The sequence below is a fragment of the Mesoplodon bidens genome (assembly GCF_964165515.1).
Source record: "Mesoplodon bidens genome assembly, chromosome: 19".
Taxonomy (NCBI): Eukaryota; Metazoa; Chordata; class Mammalia; order Artiodactyla; family Ziphiidae; genus Mesoplodon; species Mesoplodon bidens.
This window is the reverse complement of record NC_138179.1, coordinates 46879501-46899625: the sequence shown is the minus strand read 5'-3', so window position 1 is coordinate 46899625 and position 20125 is coordinate 46879501. Positions and strand designations below refer to the sequence as shown.

The 20125-nt window shown below is 55.2% G+C and overlaps 1 protein-coding gene across 14 annotated transcripts; it reads right to left on the bottom strand.

The window, feature by feature from the left end:
- Nucleotides 1–5681: 5681 nt before the first annotated feature.
- Nucleotides 5682–19626, bottom strand: CYB561 (cytochrome b561). 14 transcript variants are annotated; one of them, XM_081218545.1, is made up of 10 exons: nucleotides 19357–19490; nucleotides 18342–19134; nucleotides 14547–14595; nucleotides 14085–14383; nucleotides 10118–10202; nucleotides 9756–9989; nucleotides 8699–8797; nucleotides 8352–8455; nucleotides 7804–7961; nucleotides 5682–7624 (listed from the first exon to the last, which is right to left on the bottom strand). In XM_081218545.1, exons 6-10 carry the CDS (start codon nucleotides 9958–9960, stop codon nucleotides 7432–7434), a joined length of 759 nt encoding a protein of 252 aa, XP_081074671.1. In that variant the 5' UTR covers nucleotides 9961–9989; nucleotides 10118–10202; nucleotides 14085–14383; nucleotides 14547–14595; nucleotides 18342–19134; nucleotides 19357–19490; the 3' UTR covers nucleotides 5682–7431. The 14 variants fall into 14 exon arrangements, 12 of the variants coding, with proteins under 12 accessions (XP_081074671.1, XP_081074672.1, XP_081074665.1 ...); XM_081218546.1 differs by having other exon boundaries at nucleotides 14085–14227; XR_014013930.1 differs by lacking the exons at nucleotides 14085–14383; nucleotides 14547–14595 and having other exon boundaries at nucleotides 5682–6418; nucleotides 6941–7624; nucleotides 18005–19134.
- Nucleotides 19627–20125: the final 499 nt, after the last annotated feature.

The following is a 20125-nucleotide window of genomic DNA, read 5'->3' as shown; positions in this document are numbered from 1 at the left end:
ATTCCAGAGATGTACCCAACAGAAAAATTAATCAGTATCTAATTTAATATCCGTAAGTATTTTCCTTAGATTTTAGTCATAAGACAGTGGGTTTTTGTGGATGTCACCTTGCTTCACCATACTTTACCACTAGGTGTCACTGTGGCTCTGCACCAGGCTTGTCTGGTAGCAAAGAATGGCAGCATCTCTGGAGGAGCGACATCCAGGCCAACAGACAGGCCCACAGGCTCAAGAGAGTTCGAGAAGGAGGGAACAAAGGCCTGGAAAGGGGTCTTCACACATCTGTGCCAGATGTGGCGAGATAAGCTCTTTGAACACTACCTGCTTTGGACCTTCAGCCAGGCAGAGGCTGGGGGAAGGCTGGCCAGAGCTCCCTTTCTCTGGTGGATGAGTGGGTATGCAGAAGACCCATTTCTTCCCCACGAGCATCCCTCTCAGTTCCTCTCGGCCTCCAACTTTTATAACTCCAGAGGTGTCACGGTTGGATGGTTTGATTCAAAGATAGTTATTTTTCTCCTGCAGAATTGCCTTGGACAAAACCAGTTGCTTGCTGAATCTTTGCCACAAAATGGAACAGGCTCCCCAGGGGGCAGGATGTACCCACCCCATCCCAGCCTCGCCCAGCCTGCCTGTCTGTCCCGGGGCTGCCCCCTTCTCGAGAAGCTACCCCGCAGAGGCAGCCTGCAGCTGCTCCCACACCAGGCCTGTGCCACCCGGTTGCGTGTGCACTGGGGGTGTGTGGCTTTCTCTCCTTCTCCTCTAGGAATTCCAGACTGACCAGCTACCATGACTGACAACAGTGAACAAAGGGCTTAGGGGTAGGAGCTACCTACAAAGACGTGTCATGGAAACCTTCACCATGCAATGCCTTGAACTCAGCTCTGGCTGCTCCCAAGAAGAGGTGGCTGGCTGGGGGCCTGGACACAAGCACAATGGGGCTGGTGGAGCCACTGTGCAGAGCTACTTGAATAATCACTGGGTCTTCATCAACTTTTATAACACAGACCACTCAAGGGCTGAAGTGTTGGTAACCTGCATTTCGGTGTCCAATGCCTCACAGCAGCTGAACCACCCTGAGATGCTTGTGGCCAGTTGATGGCCACAGTCAGAGCTTTGAAAGTCAGTACCAAATGAATGCGTAATTGGACACCAAAAATCAAGTGTTACTTTCATGTTTCCTCACCCGTATCCTCTCATTTCTTCCTGCTGACTCTGTGATATCTCCACTAAGCCGACCTGTCAGGTTTTAGCTGGATGCATATAGGTGCAGGCCGGCATCACTCTCGTTTTTGCCACCTAGTCTGTGGAAAGGAAGGAGCTTAGCGGGCTGTGTTGTAGCACTTGCTGGCTGGATTTTTCTTTTGCCTAATCGCTAACCAGAACACCTGGTTAGGGGGACTCAACTCAATCCCTTTGGTCCTCAGGACCAGACAGAGAGTCAATTCTGGAAAATTCAGTACTTGAATGTACCTGCCTTATTGTGAACCAACTTACTGGAAAAAAGTTAGAAATGCTGGCTCCAGATCTCTACTTCATTCACAGGTTTTTTTGGAAGTTCTGTAAGTTACACTTCCTGTTCTGGTTTGGTTTTTTTGGTTTGTTTTTGTTTCTGTTTTTTTTTTCCTCTTTGGCTGATTCCTGCTGAGTGGGGCCAGTTCCTCGCCAGGCTCAGGGCAGGTGCCGTTCTCAGGCATGGCCTTTCCATCCAGCATAGCATCTTTGTCTCTGTTCTGTCTCCTCCAAATCCAAGATGATTTTAATTAGTACAGACATGTACAGTCTACAATTAAAGAGTGATTTGTACTAATATGATTTTGATTCTTCCTCCTCTTTGCTGTCCTTTCAAGACACTTGCTGGAAAAAGCTTTAATGCACTTAGTTTTCCTTTAGGTTTTCTATAACTCAGATGTAAAGGACTTTCTCTGTACAGTATATTATCCAATGCATGTTTGTTCTCTATCCTGATATATTGAACACCACACAGTTGTGAACTCGTGCAGTGGGGATGTCCCACACCCAACAGAGGCATCTAGGCCCCTGTGTATAAGGAAAGACGTTTTCCTTTGCTGTACTTGCTTGAGCAGTTTTATTGTCTGTACATGTGAGCTGTGTGAGATAGATGTGAAAAGTTAAATGAATGCAGTTTCCTGCCCATGTATACAGATCGCCATCTGTACAATGAACTGTATGTATGAAAGCAAATGTACTTATTTATAAATGGGTAACACTTGGAAAAACATGGCGTTGTGGTGCACTCTCCTTTCATTACAGTACTCTCAGGGAAGCTGACTTGTGCTCAGCTTCACTGAAGCCTGCAGTGTGTGAGGAAGCCTCCCCCAAGAACAACTGGCAGAGGCCAAATTCCTAATGATTTGGCTGGTCTCTTAAGGGATATTTAGAGTCACCCCTTCAGGCTCTGGTTCATCAGAGAAGTTACTGAGCACCTCTCTCGGGAGTTGGACACTGCGGTGGGCACGCAAGAACCATGCACAAGACAGTCCTGAGCGCCCATCAGCCAAGGCTCACTGCATTCGTTGAGAAAGGGAGGCTTTTTCGTCCGTGGAAGAGTCTTTCTCCAGCCATGCCAAGGGAGCACTGAGTTCCTCTCCTTTGATTTTAATAGCTGAGGCTACATTCCAATCCAGCTACGGTACCAAAATCCAAGGCTGCCAGTTAGAACTGTTAGGTTTAGAGACTGCAGGCCTGAAGCAAGGGGACAGCACCAGCTATAGTTCCCAAGGCTAACTTGGTTAAAGTTGGAAGCCCACTGCTTCCAGTGACTTTAGTTTTTCTTCAGAAATCTGGCCAGAATTTCCAATCCTCGCCATATAGAGAGCTAGGCAGCTGCTCTGTGAATGGAGAGGTTGCAGATTTTCTGAAATTGGCTGGAGACTCCATACCCTTTGTTAAGGATGGAGTCCTGTGGTCTTTCCTGCCTGGCTTCGACCTCTCTGTCTACTTCAGGCACAAGCAAGGAAGGAGACCACCTCCTCTAGACGCCAGACTTTGTTGAACAAACATCCCTGCTGTGTAACTACGTCCATTTCCCCCAAGGCACCAAAGCTGGGGAAGCAGGAAAACGAAAGGCATGCAGTCATCCCAGCCTGGATGCCACAACTGCCTTTAAAGAGGAGAGGACTCTGGAAGGAACTACCTGCTCAGTCTGAAAAGCATTCCTGGGCTGTTCCAGTTATTTCATTAAAAGTTAAAAGTGGATAAGTGGTTGAAAGAAAAAGGTTTTTTTTTTTTTTGGTTTGGTTTTTTATAAATTTATTTTATTTTGGCTGCGTTGGGTCTTCATTTCTGTGTGCGGGCTTTCTCTAGTTGTGGCAAGCGGGGGCTACTCTTCGTTGTGGTGCTCAGGCTTCTCATTGCGGTGGCTTCTCTTGTTGCAGAGCACAGGCTCTAGGCGTGCGGGCTTCAGTAGTTGTGGCACACAGGTTCTAGAGCACAGGCTCAGTAGTTGTGGCGCACAGGCTTAGTTGCTCTGCAGCATGTGGGATCTTCCCGGACCAGGGCTCGAACCCGTGTCCCCTGCATTGGCAGGCGGATTCTTAACCACTGTGCCACCAGGGAAGCCCAGGAAAACAGTATTTTAAGAATTCCTGAGGCACTGAATGATTCCTAAAAAGCTAATTTTTTTAAAATAAATTTATTTATTTTTGGCTGCGTTGGGTCTTCGTTGCTGCACGCAGGCTTTCTCTAGTTGTGGTGAGCAGAGGCGACTCTTCGTTGCGGTGCGCAGGCTTCTCATTGCAGTGCTTTGTTGTGGAGCACGGGCTCTAGGCGTGCGGGCTTCAGTAGTTGTGGCTTATGCGCTCTAGAGCGCAGGCTCAGTAGTTGTGGCCACGGGCTTAGTTGCTCCTCGACGTGTGGGATCTTCCCAGACCAGGGCTCGAACCCGTGTGCCCTGCATTGGCAGGCGGATTCTTAACCACTGCGCCACCAGGGAAGTCCCAGAAAGCTAATTCTTAAAAGCTGTTTGCCCTGAACCTAACTAAAGAGCCACTCAGAGCAGCAGGAAACAGTGCACTCAGCACATTCTGGTAGGTCTTCCCCTAGTCATTTTCATTCCCTGGTAGGTGCCCTTTAGTTGCTCTTTATAGCTCGACACACCGCTGTGCACACATGCACGTGGGCAGTCAGACTCCCCTTCCACAGGCCGAGGCTGAGGCGGGAACACAGTATCATTTTCTTTCACCTTTAAAAATGGAAGGTGGAGGAGCTTGAAGAAACTTGGAGACTGAGTCTTCCCATTGCCAGGAATAAGGATAGGACATTCATACTAAGGACATCATGTCTGGAAGGCCCTATGATTAAAAGGGCCTCATAGAAGAGACAGCGCTGAGTCCATTGTAAAAGGCCGTTCTCTTGAGATACCCCTTATGTCCCAGACACTGTGATTGGGACTTCCCACGTGTTCTCTAACGTATTCCTCATCCAATTTCTGACAGACATTGCCGTCTCCAAAACACAAATGAGGAAGCAGATCCTGAGAGTTTAAGTTGCTCAAGGTCACGGAGTCAAAGGTGGGACTCTGAATCAGATCTGCCCAGAAAGCATTTTCCCTGTACCATGCTGCCTGCCCCCTTCCTCAGAAGCGGGTATTCCAAGACAAGTAAGCAATCTGGATGACCCCGGAAGCAGCATAGGCAGTGAAGGAAGCTTCGAGAATGCTACTTTGTGCTCCTTTAGATCTGTGCCACGGGCAAGAGGAATAACTCTGGGGCCTCTCGAGGTTCCAAACCCAGTGAGAAGGTAAGTTGGTTAAGGAGTAGCCCCCTGGAGGGAGAGGCGGCATCTGGGATCATTTGAATATTCAAACACAAAGAGACCCTTAAGACTCAGAGGCTAGCACAAAGGCCGCACGGGAGATGGCACCCTCACAGGGTCAGGATGCCTCTGCCCTCGCGCGGAGAGCCAGCCCTGACCCTGACCCTGACCGAGAGATCACCTTGTGACATGTACCAGGCCATGCTTTGCAGGCTTTTAAAGCAAATGAAGGTCCACATAGAAGCCTTGATTCAGGAGAAAGACTCTATAGATGCATCAAGCAAAGACCTCTCAAGCTCTGGCTGAGACACGCCAGAAACCAGATTCAATACAGAAAATAAAGTAAGTGCTAGGAAGTAAGAATCCATGGTCCCTTTCAATAGTGAGCCCTCTTAGTAAGGTTTTCAGCTGTTAAGTGACAGTGCTTTTCAGGAGCACAGGGTATATCCCGGTGGGATCTGAGTCGCACCCAGCTTTACTGTAAACACATCTGCCTGAGCCTCAGGAATTGATCTAAAGTGGAATCTCAGCTTGTTCTCAAAGCTTTGCTCCTCTTCTTAAGAAATGAAGAGACACGTTTTTAAAAGGAAAAAGGTTAATTGAATACTGGGGAAACTTCTTGCCAAGGCCCTTGTCAGGCTCTTACGGCTCCACCCTCCAGGCCACTCTGTCTGGGTTGAGAATTTCTCTAACCGTGTGGAAGAGCCTCCCTCACTGGGTCGAGAGTCAGGACAGCCACTGGGCTGTTTCAGAGCCTGTGTCATCATAAGTATCATTAATCACTTTACCTTCTGTGCCCAGCCTGGGGATATGCAAATTCTTTCAACCCTAGTAGACTAACTTCATGCATCTGCTAAAAGCACTGGCTCCTTTTATTGCCACAGTAAATGAAGATAACAGACAAGAGACCTGCTGTAGACATTTATTGAATCATCTGTTGTACCAACACTACATTGTACTTCATAGAAGATTGGCCACAGGCAAAATAAAATAAACCACCACGGATCAGCTTGGGGGTGGGGGGGAGGCTTTTTGGCTCATGAATCATCCAGCATACGCTTTGGCAAACAGGCCAGCGTATAGACTTTTCTTGCAAATCCAAGGTTCCATTTCTCTCTCTGCCTTTCTGGCAATGGAGATACACAACTGTACTGTGGTAGTTTGTCTAAGATGGAGTGTTCCCACGTGTAAACACTGACCATACCAGGTGATCAAAGAGTTGCCGGAGCCCGTGCCCTTGCAGAGCGTATGATATAAACAGGGTGCGGAGACACCCTGGTGCTGGGGCTGCAGCAGAGCCGGAATGCCCACGGGAGGGAGCAGGGATCCCTGCTGGTAAGGCACCCAACACAGCCACCTGCCCTGAGAAGCAGCATCGCCTGAGGCAGGACCCACCACAAAAGCTGTTTTAGAATTCTGAGCATTAGGGGAGACAAGCCCCCTTTCTCGAAGGCAGCATTTAGGTGTGAGAAAGGCAGCCGTTAAAAAAAAAAAAGATTTGGAAATTTTATTGTCTTCATTTCAGTAAACTGTGTCTTGTCTCAAACAGTGTCATGCTCCTCAAAGCCCAGAAAACGAAGAAAACAAGGAGAGAGCATTCACCAAGTCCAAGAAGCACAAGATCGATGCTGTAATCACGTTATTTCTAGACAGAAGCCAAACAGTGACTCAGCTAACAGCATTACACACTCGTGGGGTTGGGGGGATTAATCCGATTCTGACTTGGTCCCAACTTCCTGCAAAGATGGGTCCCAGGTAGGAGAGGATGAGGCTTTCCTCCTGATCAGGCAGCCCCTACCCTCCCTATGGAAAGGGAAAGGGGGCAACAGCGGCAGCTTTTTGTTTAAAAGCAAAAAGGCTTGTGTCCTGGGCCTCTGTCAGAGCAGCGCCTGAGTGAGCTCCGAGGGTGGGCAGCTGGCTCGCCGAGGCCGGCCCCGCAGGGAGGGGAGCCCCTGCAGGCGGCACACGGCCCACAGCGCCCGCCCAGGCCCACCTCCTGCCTCTTCTTCTGGGCCCCATAGGCAAAGAAAGCCACCCTGGGGCTAAGGGGTTAAAGAAAGAGAAGGCTGCAGAGCGCAGCTGGGCCAAAGCCACGCGTCCAGAGCTTCCCAAGGGCCAGTCCCTCCCCTCTCCTGGGGAACCCTGCCCTGACACCAGCATATTTTACCCATAATATCACTTGCTCCGCTGCCAAAGGCTGGGCCCGCAAGACTCCTGGTTGGAGTTCGGTGTCACAAAAAGCAAGTCGGCCTCGCCAGACCCAGCGCTGAGCCCCGCCTTCTCCGCGGACACAGCCCAGGCCCCCCGCTGCCCCGAGCGGGGAGCCGCCTCCCCCTCTCCGACCCCTTTAGGGATCTGTGCTTCTGCGACCAGGCCCAACCGCCCAGAACCCTACCCAAAGCTGCTCCATCTGAGGGGGTGGCAGGGGCAAGGGGGGCGGGGGTCTGCACAGGACTAACACGACGGTGGCGGCGGCAGCAGCAGCGAGGGGAAAGCGGAGGGGGCCTGAACCCCGGAAATCAGCGCTCAGGGAAGAGGGCTGCCCCACCCCCGCTCCCCACCCCTGGAGCCTCGGCGGGTGCGGGACAGACACCTGTCGGGGCCCCGAAACGGCGGAGACCGCCTCGCGGGACAGGACGGGATGGCACTGGGCGCGCGTCACTGGGAGCTGGGGCTGTCGCCCTCCGTCAGCGTCTTGAAGTCCATGGAGAGCGCTTGCTCTTCCGCCTGGAGGGGCCGCTTCCAGTCAGCGCGGGTCAGGATGTAGAGCACGACCGCGCCGAAGGCGGCCAGCAGCAGGCCCAGCACGTTGGCCAGGACGCCCTCGGGCTCGAACTTGCTGTACTTGGTCCTGCGGGATTGGGGCGGAGGGCGAGGCCACCCGAGGCGTCGCCGTTAGGCCGAATGCCATTCGCCCCTGGCCCGCAAGATGCAATGCGATCCCAAGCCCAATCCCGGGCCCCCCACCCCACCGGGAGAAAAGCCGCTGTTTGGCGGCCCCACACAGAGCCGCCGGGAGGGGGCGCTCACCCGAGCTTGAACAGCAGCGCCTCCTTCAGGCCCAGCAGGGCGGTGCCCACCGAGAGGAGGAAGATGGCGCCGCCAAGGAAGACGTGCTGCGGCCGGTAGCGGCTCCGCAGAGAAAACGACGCGCCGGGGAACAGGAAGAAGCTAAAGCCCACGAGCCACTGGGAGGAAAGGCGAGGTGCTGCCGGAGGCTGAGTTGCGCTGGAGACTGGAGCCCGAGGACGCCCCAGGTGGGCCGCCGCCCGCGAGGACCGCAGGCCCCGCCACCCCCGCGCGGTGGCCTCCGGCCGGAGCGGTAGCCAGAGCGCTGAGCACGTGGGGAAGGTGGGCCGGCGCTCTAGGCCGGTCTCAGCCCCACACTGTGCTCCCCGAGGCGGGGCCTGGGACCAAATCCACGTGCCTGTCCGCCAGAAGGGCGCCGGAAGGGCGCCGGGTCGGAGGCAGCGCTCGGCGGGCTGGAGCGCCTTTCGCCTGTGCGCACACCTGGCCCCGGCCCTGTTTGGGCCCTGCTCCCCGCCCCTCCCCAGCGCCGTGGGGCCGCAAGGACTCACCTGCACAAAGAAGAGGACGAAGACCAGAATGCCACACCAGCTGTGCAGGCTGTACAGGTCGGCGTAGCCTTTCTTCCTGTGGTAGTCGAACACCGCCACCAGGCCTGGCCGGAGGCGGGGGTCGCGTGAGGACTGGGCTGAAGGCGACGGAGGGGGTGCGGTGACCCAAGGGAAACCCGACCCGCCGGGACTTCTGGGTTCCAGTCCCAGCTCGGTGGCTGCCAGCACCAGTGTCCCTGCCTGGAAGGGGGAGGACGGGTGGGGAGGGGGGACTGGACAGTAAAGCAGCTCCTTCCCCAAGTCAGCAGAGGTGGGGGAAGGAGGGCGGGCCCGTGCCTGGAACTCACCCACCAGGGCGATGACGAAGGCGAGGACGTGCAGCAGCCCGTGCAGAACTTTGGTGGTGCGTTTGGCCTCATTCCTGAAGACGCGGTAAACCAGCAGGGCTGGTGGGCCGTGAGAAAGGGAATGTCAGGGCGCTAAGCCGAGCACGAGGCCTTCCTGCCAGGGCAGCGAGGAGACACCCCTGGCCGGAGAGGGGAGGGCTCGTCCAGGTACCCCAGCCACAGGAAGTGGGGGAGGAAACAAGGCTCCGTACGCCCCCGCCCCGCCCACCCCCTTCTTAGCTGTCCTGTGTATCCCAGGCTTTGTTTTAGGCTCATCGTGCAGTCACATTAAGGTGCCCCCAAGCTTCTGAGTTCACCTCTTAGCTATGATGGTCCTCAGATTGTACAGCACTGAAACCAGCTCAGACATTCACTACTCTTAGCCAGCAGGCTCCCTGGTGGGGAAACCCCAGGTTCTCAAAGAAGAACCTTGTGACCCCAAGCTAATTCCCCCTTTGGGCTGAAGCAGTCAGGGCCAGGGGTCCTGCGGAATGTCTCTCAGGAGTCTGCTGCTGAGGAGGTGGCTGTCACCAGGACCACATCTAGGAAGAATGCATAGATCCAGCTTGCTTGTTACCAGAAGGAGAAGGCCAAGGCCCCCTGGCCTTGAGGCAGGGTGGGGGCCAGCCACGGCCTGGATCCTACCCCAGAGAGAGGAGCTCTAGCTCCGCCAAGTCCAGCATCTGCACACACACACACACACACGTACACTCACGCTCACACTCACTTTCTCTCCCTCAATTTCAAACCGCCTCTGCAGATGGTCATGCTCACAGCCCAGCCCCTGGGCCTCCGCTTTGTGAAGCACACACACCTTCACATGCTCCTTGTTGAAGCACGAGGTGAAAGATCTGGGATAAGTCAGAAAGGAGTTGCCACCCACCAGCCTTGGGGCCCTTGATTTGGATTCCCAGTGTCCCCAAGGTCCAAGCCAGCTTCCTTCTCTTACTGGGCAGGTTCAGGTGTGAAAGGGTCCCTGCAAATCTCCTCTCTCAGGTGGCATCGCCCAGGGACTCACCATCTCCCTGCAAGAAGACCAGGCCTATGATCATGCAGAGAGGGTGCACGTTGAACTGCAGGGCGCTCTCCCAGGCGATGCCTCCTCGGTACACACCGAGCCAGGTGCCAGTCGTGGCCACCACGGCCAGGCCCAGCAGCTGGGAGAAGGCCACATAGTAAAGCAGCGCTGCAGGGGTGGGTGCTGGGCGGGCAGGGCTGTCCATGCCGAGGCGGCTCTATGCCAAGGCGACTGCTGCAGGAAAGATGGTGGAGCTTAGAGGAGCGGCCCACAGCCTCCAAAAAGACATCCCAGGCCTCCCTTGCCCACCTCTGCCTCCTCCCTCGGCCCACAACCCCAGGCCTCCGTGAGACTGCTCCCACCTCTGAAGGCTCCGGAACACCCGGTGGGGAGGGCGGGGGGCCCGCCTTGCTGCAGAGACAGACCCACACCTGGCTGCACTTCCACCTGCAATGAGGGAGCAAGTCAAAGTCCTCCAAGTTCTGGCTGGAGCAGGAGGGCCCAGTGCCAGTGCTTTACTTTCTGTTTCAGGAGGCCCTGGGTTTTCTCCGGTGGGGTTCACAGGTGAAACAGAGAAGTGAGCAAATTCCTTGACTGTGCCGGAATTTTTCCTCCAGATGAATCATAAAGGACATCTAGGGTGAGAAATGAGGAACCTGACTCCCCCGTGCCTGCTTTTTCAGCTCCCAGCTGGAGATGAAGGAAGTCCTGCCCACAGAGAGCTGCACGGCAGAAGGAATGTTCTCTGAGCCGCTTCGGTAGAAAGGACCAGGTGACAGGAGCCTCCGAGCTGCCCGTTTCCCTTCCTGCCTCGTCTTCCCCTCCACACCCGGGGCGTGGGCCGGCGCCCCTCCCTCAGGCCAGGCTTCCGGAACTGAGACCTACAAGGTGAGAACTCCTGCGGTCACTTAACGCACAAGGATCCTGTGAGAGCAGGTGTGTTGCTGCTCCTGTCGTGCAGACAGGGAACCGGGGGCTCAACGGGGTTTGGGGAAGCGACGCTCAGGGGCCAGTGGGAGGCATTTCCTGGCTCCTCTGCCCAGTCCCCAGTGTCTCCCCAGCCTCGCCCGGGCTCAGGGTGGCCTGTGTGCCAGCTCTTCCCCCTGAACCTGCTGGTTCTCCCCACACCCAGGTGGGAGAGGCACTGGAGGATGTGAGGAGAGGAGGCGGTTGATGAACAAGTACGGTCTCCGTTTGCTGGGCCTCGGTGCTGGCGGCCTGGGGCCACAGAAAGGCGCTGCTGCAGCTCCCAGAGGGCCGAGCACTCCTTCCCACCTTGCCTCTCCCACTGCCCCAGCCTCTCGCAGCAGCTCTGGAGACACCCTCCTTCTTCATTACCAGCAGAGAACAGCAGCTGAGCAGAGATGTTTGACTAACACATTTTGGGGTCCCTCCTAATACCGAGCACACACCCTGTACCCTGTGCTGCTCAAGAACTAGTTTCCAGGGCTTCCCTGGTGGCGCAGTGGTTGAGAGTCCGCCTGCCGATGCGGGGGACGCGGGTTCGTGCCCCGGTCCGGGAGGATCCCACATGCCGCGGAGCGGCTGGGTCCATGGGCCGTGGCCGCTGGGCCTACGCGTCCGGAGCCTGTGCTCCGCAGCGGGAGAGGCCACAGCAGTGAGAGGCCCGCGTACCGCAAAAAAAAAAAAAAAAGAACTAGTTTCCAGTTGGCCTGGCCTTGTCCTCCTGGGGACCAGGCTGTCTTTACCCCCAGTTCTCTCTGCCACCTTTGACAACTGTTGGCAACTCCATCATTTTTTAAAAAGGGGGGCAGGCAGTGTAACACACCTCCCTGCATTAAAATACAGATAAGCAAAAAAAGAGAAAAATTAAAAGTAATCAACATTTTGATTTATATCCTTTTCTTCTGGAAATATATGTACCTTCTTTCATAGGAACATGACCATACCAATTTCTAACCTGCTTTTTTCACTTCATTATAGATCATGCACATCTTTTCATGTCAGTACACGACAGGCGATTTCATATTTTAACCAATCCCCTAATCTCCTATTGTTAAATATTTAGCCAGCTTTCAGCTTTTCACTAAATAAGCAACACTGTGCTCATCTTTCTACACTCGTCTAATTCCTAAATGAAGAAATAGAATCCTGAGCAAGGGCTAGGTTCTTTTTTAGGTTTTGGATACATTCTGTCAAATCATCTTCCAGAAAACGCTCCCAAGGCAGGTGGGAACACCTGTTTCCAGAAGCCCTGGGCAGCAGTGAAGCCGTATTTCTGGAACCCTTGCCCTTGTGCTCATCTGTCACCTCTACACTGATGACTCCTAAGTCTAGTGCCCGTCTGTCCTGTCCCCCAGATTTAAACCCCATTTCTAACTGTCCACTAACATCTCTACCTGGACATCCCTCAAACACTTCAAACTCAGCACATCCAAAGTTACACTCCTCTCCTGACCTCCCAGGTCGCCCTTCGAGTCCCAGTGCCGAGTCCTCCGGCTTCTCCCCCACGTCTCGCCATCACTTCCCTCTTGGCCATCTTCATTTCCACCACCCAGCAGGGCCTGGAGCGTCTGCCCCCGTCTCCCTCCCCTCCTCAATCTGCCTGACCGACAGGGACAGGGACAAAGCCAGATCCCAGTCATGCTGCTCCACCAGGCACAAAAGACCCACGAGCGTATGGTGGTCAAATGCCAACTCCACAACTGACCCTAACCCAGAGCCCACCGGCAGCCCCCACTCTTTTCCTACCAAGTCCACTCGGAAGAGATGCTCCCAGTTCCCCAGCTCTAGCCACACAACCTGCTGTTATCCCCTCCACCTCACACTCCCCGCTCCTCCTCTTCCGCCTCTGTCGATTTGCTCCAAGACCTGAAACGGGCATTTTGTTCGCCACTCTGTTCTCCTCCTCTATGTCCCCAAGGCTGGCCTGGCGCTCACTTACCCTCGGTGTCCTGCCTCGCGTTAAGCCCTGTGAGCTCCCAGAAGGCAGGGAATGCATCTACCTCTCCCTCGGGGATCTCATCCCTTGGCCGACTCTGACAGGAAAATGTACTGAACTGAGAAATGCTGTCCTCCCCTGCTTTATTAGATTCCTCCCCGAGAGCCTGGGGCGCAGTCAGAATCCGATTAGCTCTGAATTAGGGAGACTGGAAGGAACGTGCTCAGCCCCAGCAGGCCTGCCACAGCGTCCCCACCGGGTAGCCACTGAGTACAAGGGGGGAGCTCAGGGCTGCAAAGACCACCACTCCTGGGTCCCGAGCCGCTCTGTGGCGACGCAAGCCAGAGCCAGATTCCCCCCCCCTCCCCAGCCAACCTCCTCGTGAGTCAGGCAGAAATCAGACTTATCTTCACAGTGATAGTGTGATTTATAATAAGAAATATATGGGACCGAGCCTGTAAAACCCTAGGAATTTTCCAGGTGACAAAGCAGTCGTTTCTTTTGTTATGTTAATATTACATCGTGTTACTGAAGCCCCTCGGAAACCTGAGGGTGGGGCTGTTACCAGGGCTGTTACCCAACCCAACCGGAGGGTTGGAACGTTCAGGCCCACCCTTGACCTCCAGGGAGGGAGAGGGGCTGGAGACTAAGTGCAGCCACCAGTGGCCAATGATTTAATCAATCGGGCCTGTGTAATGAAGCCTCCATAAACCAACCCCCTAAAGGATGGGGTTTGGAGAGCCCCCAGGTTGGCGAACACATCCACATGCCGGGAAGGTGGTGCACCCCAGTTCCCCGGGGACAGAAGCTCCTGTGCTCCGGACCCTTCCAGACCTTGCCCTACATACCTCTTCATCTGGCTGTCCCTGAGTGATATCCTTTTATAACAAACCAGCAATCTAGCAAGTTTCTCTGGGTTCTGTGAGCTGCTCTAGCAAATTAATTGAACCTGAGGAAAAGGTCGTGTGAAGCTCTGATTTATAGCCTGTTGTTCAGCAGCACAGGTGACAACCTGGACTTGCAGTTAGCATCTGAAGTGGGGGTGGGGGCAGTGTCATGGGACTGAGCCCTTCGGGATCTGACGCCGTCTCCGGGTAGGTAGTGTCAATGTTGAGTTAAATTGTAGGACACCCAGGAGATGGAGACTCGCTTGGTGGTGTTGAAAAGAAAACGTGTGGGAACAGCACAATGACTAAATACGTGGCTTTAATGTCCTCACTGAAAACTCACAACCTGAATTCCCTTCAGAGTCCAAACCCTAGTGCTGTTTGCACCCCAGGGTGGTGGACTGGAGTTGCGAGCCTCAGGGCTAGGGAGCCCTGCTCTGTATTCAGTTCAATCTTCGCAATAACCTATGGTGATAACAGGAGTATTGCCCCAATTTGACAGATGAGGAAACTGGGACTCAAAGAGGGTAAATGACTTGCCCCAAATCAGCCGCAGCAAAGAAGGGCTCAACTCAGTTGTTTATCAGGCGCCTGCGATATGGGGGTCACACTGCTGGATACAGATGAGCCATGGCCCCCGCCTTCCAGGGCCTTGCAGACGAGGTGCAGAGTAGATGCAGATTCTAGAGTAAAAGGGCCGTAACAACTCAGGCTGTGAGTTGAACTCCCAGAGCACTTTCCACAGTCCACGCTTCACCACCCTGGGGTGGCCACTCCTGTGAATTTCCCACAGGGGTTGCCTGCTCGGGGTGTGGCTCTGCCCTTTCTCAGGCCAGTAACTAGGGAAGAAAGGAAGACTTCCTGAACACTGAAGCCAGTATTCAGAGGATGTGAATCTGCTTGGAGGCTGGGCTCCAGGAAGGCCTCTCCCCTCACATGCCAGTCCTCCTGGGCCCTCCCCACCCCTTGGGGAACCATGCTTCTAAGGCAGTTTACACCCACCATAGCATCAAGCATTGGTGTCCGCCGTGGGCTCTCCTGGGAGAAAAGGCTGCAGGATGAAAACAGGTGGGTTAGAGAGAAGAGGTGATGGGGACAAACTAGCTGCAAGATCTTCATGCCAACTGCTCCAAAGGCATCTCTCCTGGTCCCTTGTGCCCTGGTAACTAACTAGGCATCCCAGAGGAAGCCAGAGATAATGACCTTTGGACTCACGGAGGCCTAAGCAGTCTCCCCTGTGGCCCCTTCCAATTTGAAGGTGATTCTAAATCCAGGTATGAGGGGTGACAGGAAAACGCACACAGAAAGACCAGTCCTCCTCGGGCAGGCCTGTAGCTTCCCCATAGGTGACCTCACAGCCAGTAAGATCTAAGTGAAAAATCCAGATTTACAGAAAAGACAAAGCATCAAGTGGTTCTGTGCTTCACAGAAGATGAAAGACCCCTTCAGCAATGCCGCTGCCCTATTGCTTATTCGGTTCAACATAAGTGACAACGTATCTTTGTACACACAGGGGCTGCTTCCGATGATGGGGGATACAAAGAAGACATTTCAAGGACTCTGGCTGGAATCTGACTAACCCACAAACACATCTGCAAACCTTGAAATCCGTTGAGATTCCCTCCCTAGTAAGCAAGTATCTTTCTCTGCTCCCTCATTTCCCAGTCTAGACGGTGGGAACGTTTTCTCACCTTTCCTTCCTTCCTTCCTTCCTTCCTTCCTGTGGAACCCCAGAACACTGGCTGCTTTGGGATCTCCTGTGTTCCCAGTGCAGCAGTACAGGCAGCAATGTCAACAGTCTGGAAGCAGCCCATCTACACCCCCAAAGGCTTCCTCAGCCCAGGAGACCAGAGTCTCAGAACCAGGGCGAGCTCTTGTGGATCCCTGCCCGGCCACCCCCCTTCCTGTCAGAGCACAGGATGGGGATGTCAGACCTCTGGCAGCTTTTGGAACCTTGGGCTGACAGTCACCCCTCCCCCCCCACACGCACCTGCAGCCAGACTCCACTTAATGTGATCAACCAGGGCCAGGAGCTGCCGCAGGGCTTGAACGTGCTAACGAGCATCCATCTCCTCCCTGAGCCCAGGGGTTTCATTGAAAGGCCACCAGGCCTAATCTCATTATGGGAAGCCTGGAAGCAGGGAGCCTGGCCTGACCACAGCCTCCTTATCTGAAGCAGGGTTTTAATTGGGTTAGAAAAGATTGCGTTGGGGGCTAGATCTTTTCTTGATGGGTGAAGGGGAGAAACGACTCAATTGTCCTAGAATGTCCTCGAATGTGATCAAAGAAAAGGCAAAATGAGGGCTGAGCTGTTAGGTGGGGCACTTTCTTACTACCCACACCCAAGTAACCCCTGGGTGGAAAGCTTGAAGTCAGACACTGAGCCCAGTTCTCCACTGGGCCCAGGGGCTCAGTGTCGGGGCTCACAAAAAATGTTCTGCTTTCTGTTAAAATCATAAGAAAAACTTCTAGGGTTGAAGAAAATATTTTAATTTTTAATCCAGCCTGGATTATATTCATCCTTATACCAATGTGGTTGTAAAATATAATTCTCTTTATTTTTAAAAAATTTTTTTATATTTTGCGGTACGTGGGCCTCTCAGTGTTGCGGCCTCTCCCGTTGCGGAGCACAGGCTCCGGACGCGCAGGCTCAGCGGCCATGGCTCATGGGCCCAGCTGCTTCGCGGCATGTGGGATCTTCCCGGACCGGGGCACAAACCCGCATCCCCTGCATCAGCAGGCGGACTCTCAACCACTGCGCCACCAGGGAAGCCCTCTCTTTATTTTTTTATGGAGGAAGGGGAAAGTCACAATGCAGCCCTGGTCAGACGGATATGATTTCAAAGCCAGCCCCACTATTCATGACTGTGTGTGCCCGGGGTGGGGGTGGGTGGGGGGCCAAGCACCCTCTCTGAGCCTGCTTCCTCTTCCATAAGGTAGGGGGATGTTGAGATCTACCTTACTGGCCTGTAGCAGAGATTAAACAGGATAATACGTACCAGTGCCTACCACACTGCCTGCCACGTAGTAGGTATTCAGTTAAATAGCAATCTAACAAAAACTAAACCTGTTCCTAATAGCACCTTAGGAAGAGTCATGCATCCAAAGCTGCTGACACATGAGGTTTGGGGCCACAGACAGCCAGATGGCAGCAGACAGCACGACCCCCTCTAATAAATCCATACCCCGCCTTCTGTCTACCATGAATCCCCCCACTGGGCAGAAACCCCTGGATCTGGGGTGAATTCCTCCACCAAATTCTTCCAGTGCTGCTGAACCACTTTGTATTAGAAGCCACCCAAGCTCTGCCTGCCAAGGGAAGGTGGCGCAGGCAGGGAAGAAGTGGGCCAAGCAGGGCATCCATTCAGGTCCAGGAGGCTCCTCCTGCCCCGGGGGCGGGGTTGTAGCAGCCCTTCTCTGTATGGGGCTCCCCTTGGCATTTACAAGTTGCCTATATTTTCTGCCTCAATCCAGTTTCACTGGAGAAATCAAGATGTGTATGAGAAGGCAGCACAGCTCTGTGGGGGGGGGGGTTGTTTTGTTTTCCATTTGCTATGAAAACAAAGGCACTGGGCTTCCCTGGTGGCGCAGTGGTTAAGAATCCGCCTGCCAGTGCAGGGCACACAGGTTCGAGCCCTGGTCCGGGAAGATCCCACATGCTGTGGAGCAACTAAGCCCGTGAGCCACAGCTACTTAGCCCACGTGCCTAGAGCCCGTGCTCCACCACAAAAGAAGCCACTGCGATGAGAAGCCTGCGCACCGCCATAAAGAGTAGTCCCCGCTCTCTGCAACTAGAGAAAGACTGCGCGCAGCAACGAAGACCCAACGCAGCCAAAAATAAAATAAAATAAATGAATTTATATTAAAAAAAAAGAAGGAAAACGAAGGAACAGATAAGACAGAGCTTCATTTAATGAGTCTTAGAAAATCCTCAAAGCCAAGGTAGAGTGAGAGTGGAGAGGGGCAACCAGAAGGGAGAAAGACTTGGGAGGGGTGCCACCTTCTAAAGACATGTCTGGGACTCCAGGGTCCACCTGGATCCTCCTCTCTGTGGTGCCCTGGGGGGAAGAGCAGAGAGGGGAGGTACCCCCCACCATTCCCAGGTGTCGAAGGCAGCAGCAGATCCCTACCTCAGCTGTTCTGCATCCCCTGTAACCACAGTTCAGGGCCTACCAAGGCCAACCCAGGGAGTAAGGATTTCCCAAACGGGAAACTCCTTGCACACCAAGAGGCTGGAGATGTTGGAGAAGAACAAGGAAGGGCTCTACTAGCTAGACATCTCACCCCAAGAGGAAAGAGGCAGAGGGCGGGAGGCCCCGCCACTAGCGAAGCAGTTTGGCAGCTCGGTCTCAGGTTTCAAAAGAACAGTCGTGGCAAATGTTGGTTGATCCACTTCTATGCCACCTAGTTTCTAGAGTAGGGCAAAACATTACGCTGTACATAAACTTGGGATCACCTGCCGCTCCGTGCTAACTCCCGCAGAGACTGGGCACAGAGGCAGACCCGGGGCCGACGGCTGACAGCTCCAGGCAGGAGTGGGATGAGCTCCTAACCTCGGGCCTTGCTCGGTGGCCCCGAGGCGGGGGAGGCAGGTGAGGTGAGTCAGGTGTGGTGGCAGGAGAGGGAAAGAGAAAGACTGGCTGCGGCGCCGGGATCCCGGCCTGTCCCGGCGCGGGCGCGGGCGCGGTCCCGCCCCAGGCCGGGCACACCTGAGCTCGCCGACCCCCGCACACACCCGGGGCCCCTCTGGACTCCGCGCCGGGGCTCGGCTCTCCCCCACCCGCCCCGGCCACCTACCTGGCCGGACGTCGAGCCCGGACCTTGTCCTCGCTAAGCAGCGTCGCGCTGCCCACTGGCCCGCGAGCTGCCCGCGCCACGCCCGGGCTGTTCTGCCGGTTCGGCCAGCCGCGCGGACTTCGGCGCTACTGCGTCTCCATGGCGACCGGGCGGCTGCATCTGGTTGGCAACCCGGCGGACGGGGGGGTCGCGGGGACCGGAAGTGCCCCCGGCGGGTCCGCGCACCTGAGACCGGGCCCGGCCCCCCAAGGTCCCGGGTCTAGGGACAGGGTCCCGCCAGACTCCGGGCCCGAGCCTTGACGCCCGCGTGCTAAGGCCTGCGGCGCGAGAACGGCGGCCACCGTGACCCGGCCTCCGGACCCGCGCTCGGGTAACCTTCGAATCCGGGCCTCACGACCTGGCTTCCCGGGTCCGCCACGTTCGGGGGCGTATGGGGTTCTGCGACCCACCCGTGGGTGTGGGAAGCCTCCAAGTCCAGGCCTGACTCGGAGGCCGAGGGCGAGGCTGAGGGGGATGGGCTACCGGGGCTGCCGGGGCGGGGCCCCGGGCAGAGGGAAGGGGGATGCCGGCCGGGAGAACGGGAGAACGACCGCCCTGCTCGGGCCTGGTCTCCGCGCTTCCAGGCTCCCGCCCTCCACGCCCTCCCTTGCCCTCCCCCTTTCTTCCCGCGCCCTGCCCCGGGCTCAGGTGGCCACGAGGTGTCAGGCGTGGCCCGGACCTTGGCCTACCTTGCCGCTCCTGCAGCCCTGAGGGACTCGCCCCTTCCTTGCAGCCGGATGGTGGAGGTGTCACTCTGCAGGGAGGCTGGGCTCACCCCTTCTCCAGGTCCGCAGCACCCCCCGACACACACACACACACACACACACACACACACACACACACACACACACGCGGCGCGCGCGCACTAGGTGACGTTTCTTGCCCCCTTTCCCCAAGCCAGGGACCTTTGCCAGGCTATAGCGCCCACCCCACACACACCCCCTCCAGCACCCTAAAGATAAATACCAGTTCTCACCAGCCTTTCGTGAAGGCCTAGACCTTGCCATGGGCAGCCTCCCCGGCCCCAGACGCTAAGAGAGGAAGGAACCAAGGCCAAGGCTGGGAGCCAGCCGCTAGTGCAGTCCCGTCCAGGCCCCCTATCCAGGAAATGCTGTGGGTAGATAACAAGTCCAGCTCAGACTTCCTACAAGCTCAGAACAAAAGGTTCCTTCCTGTCGGATGCCTGGCAAGACTCACCGAGGGCCTGGTGGTGGTAGGGAAATGGGGTTTCCTCCCCTGGAGACACAAAAGAGCCTCTGCAAAGGGACATCACCCCCACCCCCTGCCCCAGCACTGTGGGCTTCCCAAGGGCCCTGGCAAAGGTGGGCCTTGGGGATCCAATACCTCCTGACAGAGAGAACATACTCTCAAGCCATGGCAAGACACCTAAGGGTGCCCACTGCCCTGGGCACACCTTCCAATGGGGCAAACCCAGCTGGGCCCCCGCCCTCAGAGTGACCAAGCTTAAACCTGCCTGCCACAAACAGAAGTTTTGTTGGGGTAGCTTTCCAGCTGGAGGGAGTTAATGGATATTTTAAATTAAGAAACAGCTTCCTTCACATGCTGGCAGGCAAACAGCAGGCAACAAGTATCTTGTGAGTTGAGACCTTGGAAACGAGCCATTTCCCATTCTTTAGCCTGCGTACTCGGGTTTGGAGGAGGAGGAGGACTGGGGTGGGCAGGGCTGCACAAAGGAGCAAGCCTCACTGGAGACCTGATTTGAGTTTCCCGGTGTAGGGCTTTCA

Excerpts from the sequence above, each read along its gene's own strand:
- CYB561 (XM_081218539.1), bottom strand. The coding sequence starts at position 9,960 with ATGGACAGCCCTGCCCGCCCAGCACCCACCCCTGCAGCGCTGCTTTAC. Across the intron at positions 8,456-8,698 it reads CTTCGTCATCGCCCTGGTGG|GCCTGGTGGCGGTGTTCGAC; the intron begins GTGAGTTCCAGG and ends GCCTCCGGCCAG. Across the intron at positions 7,625-7,803 it reads GCGCTGCTGTTCAAGCTCGG|GACCAAGTACAGCAAGTTCG; the intron begins GTGAGCGCCCCC and ends CCAATCCCGCAG.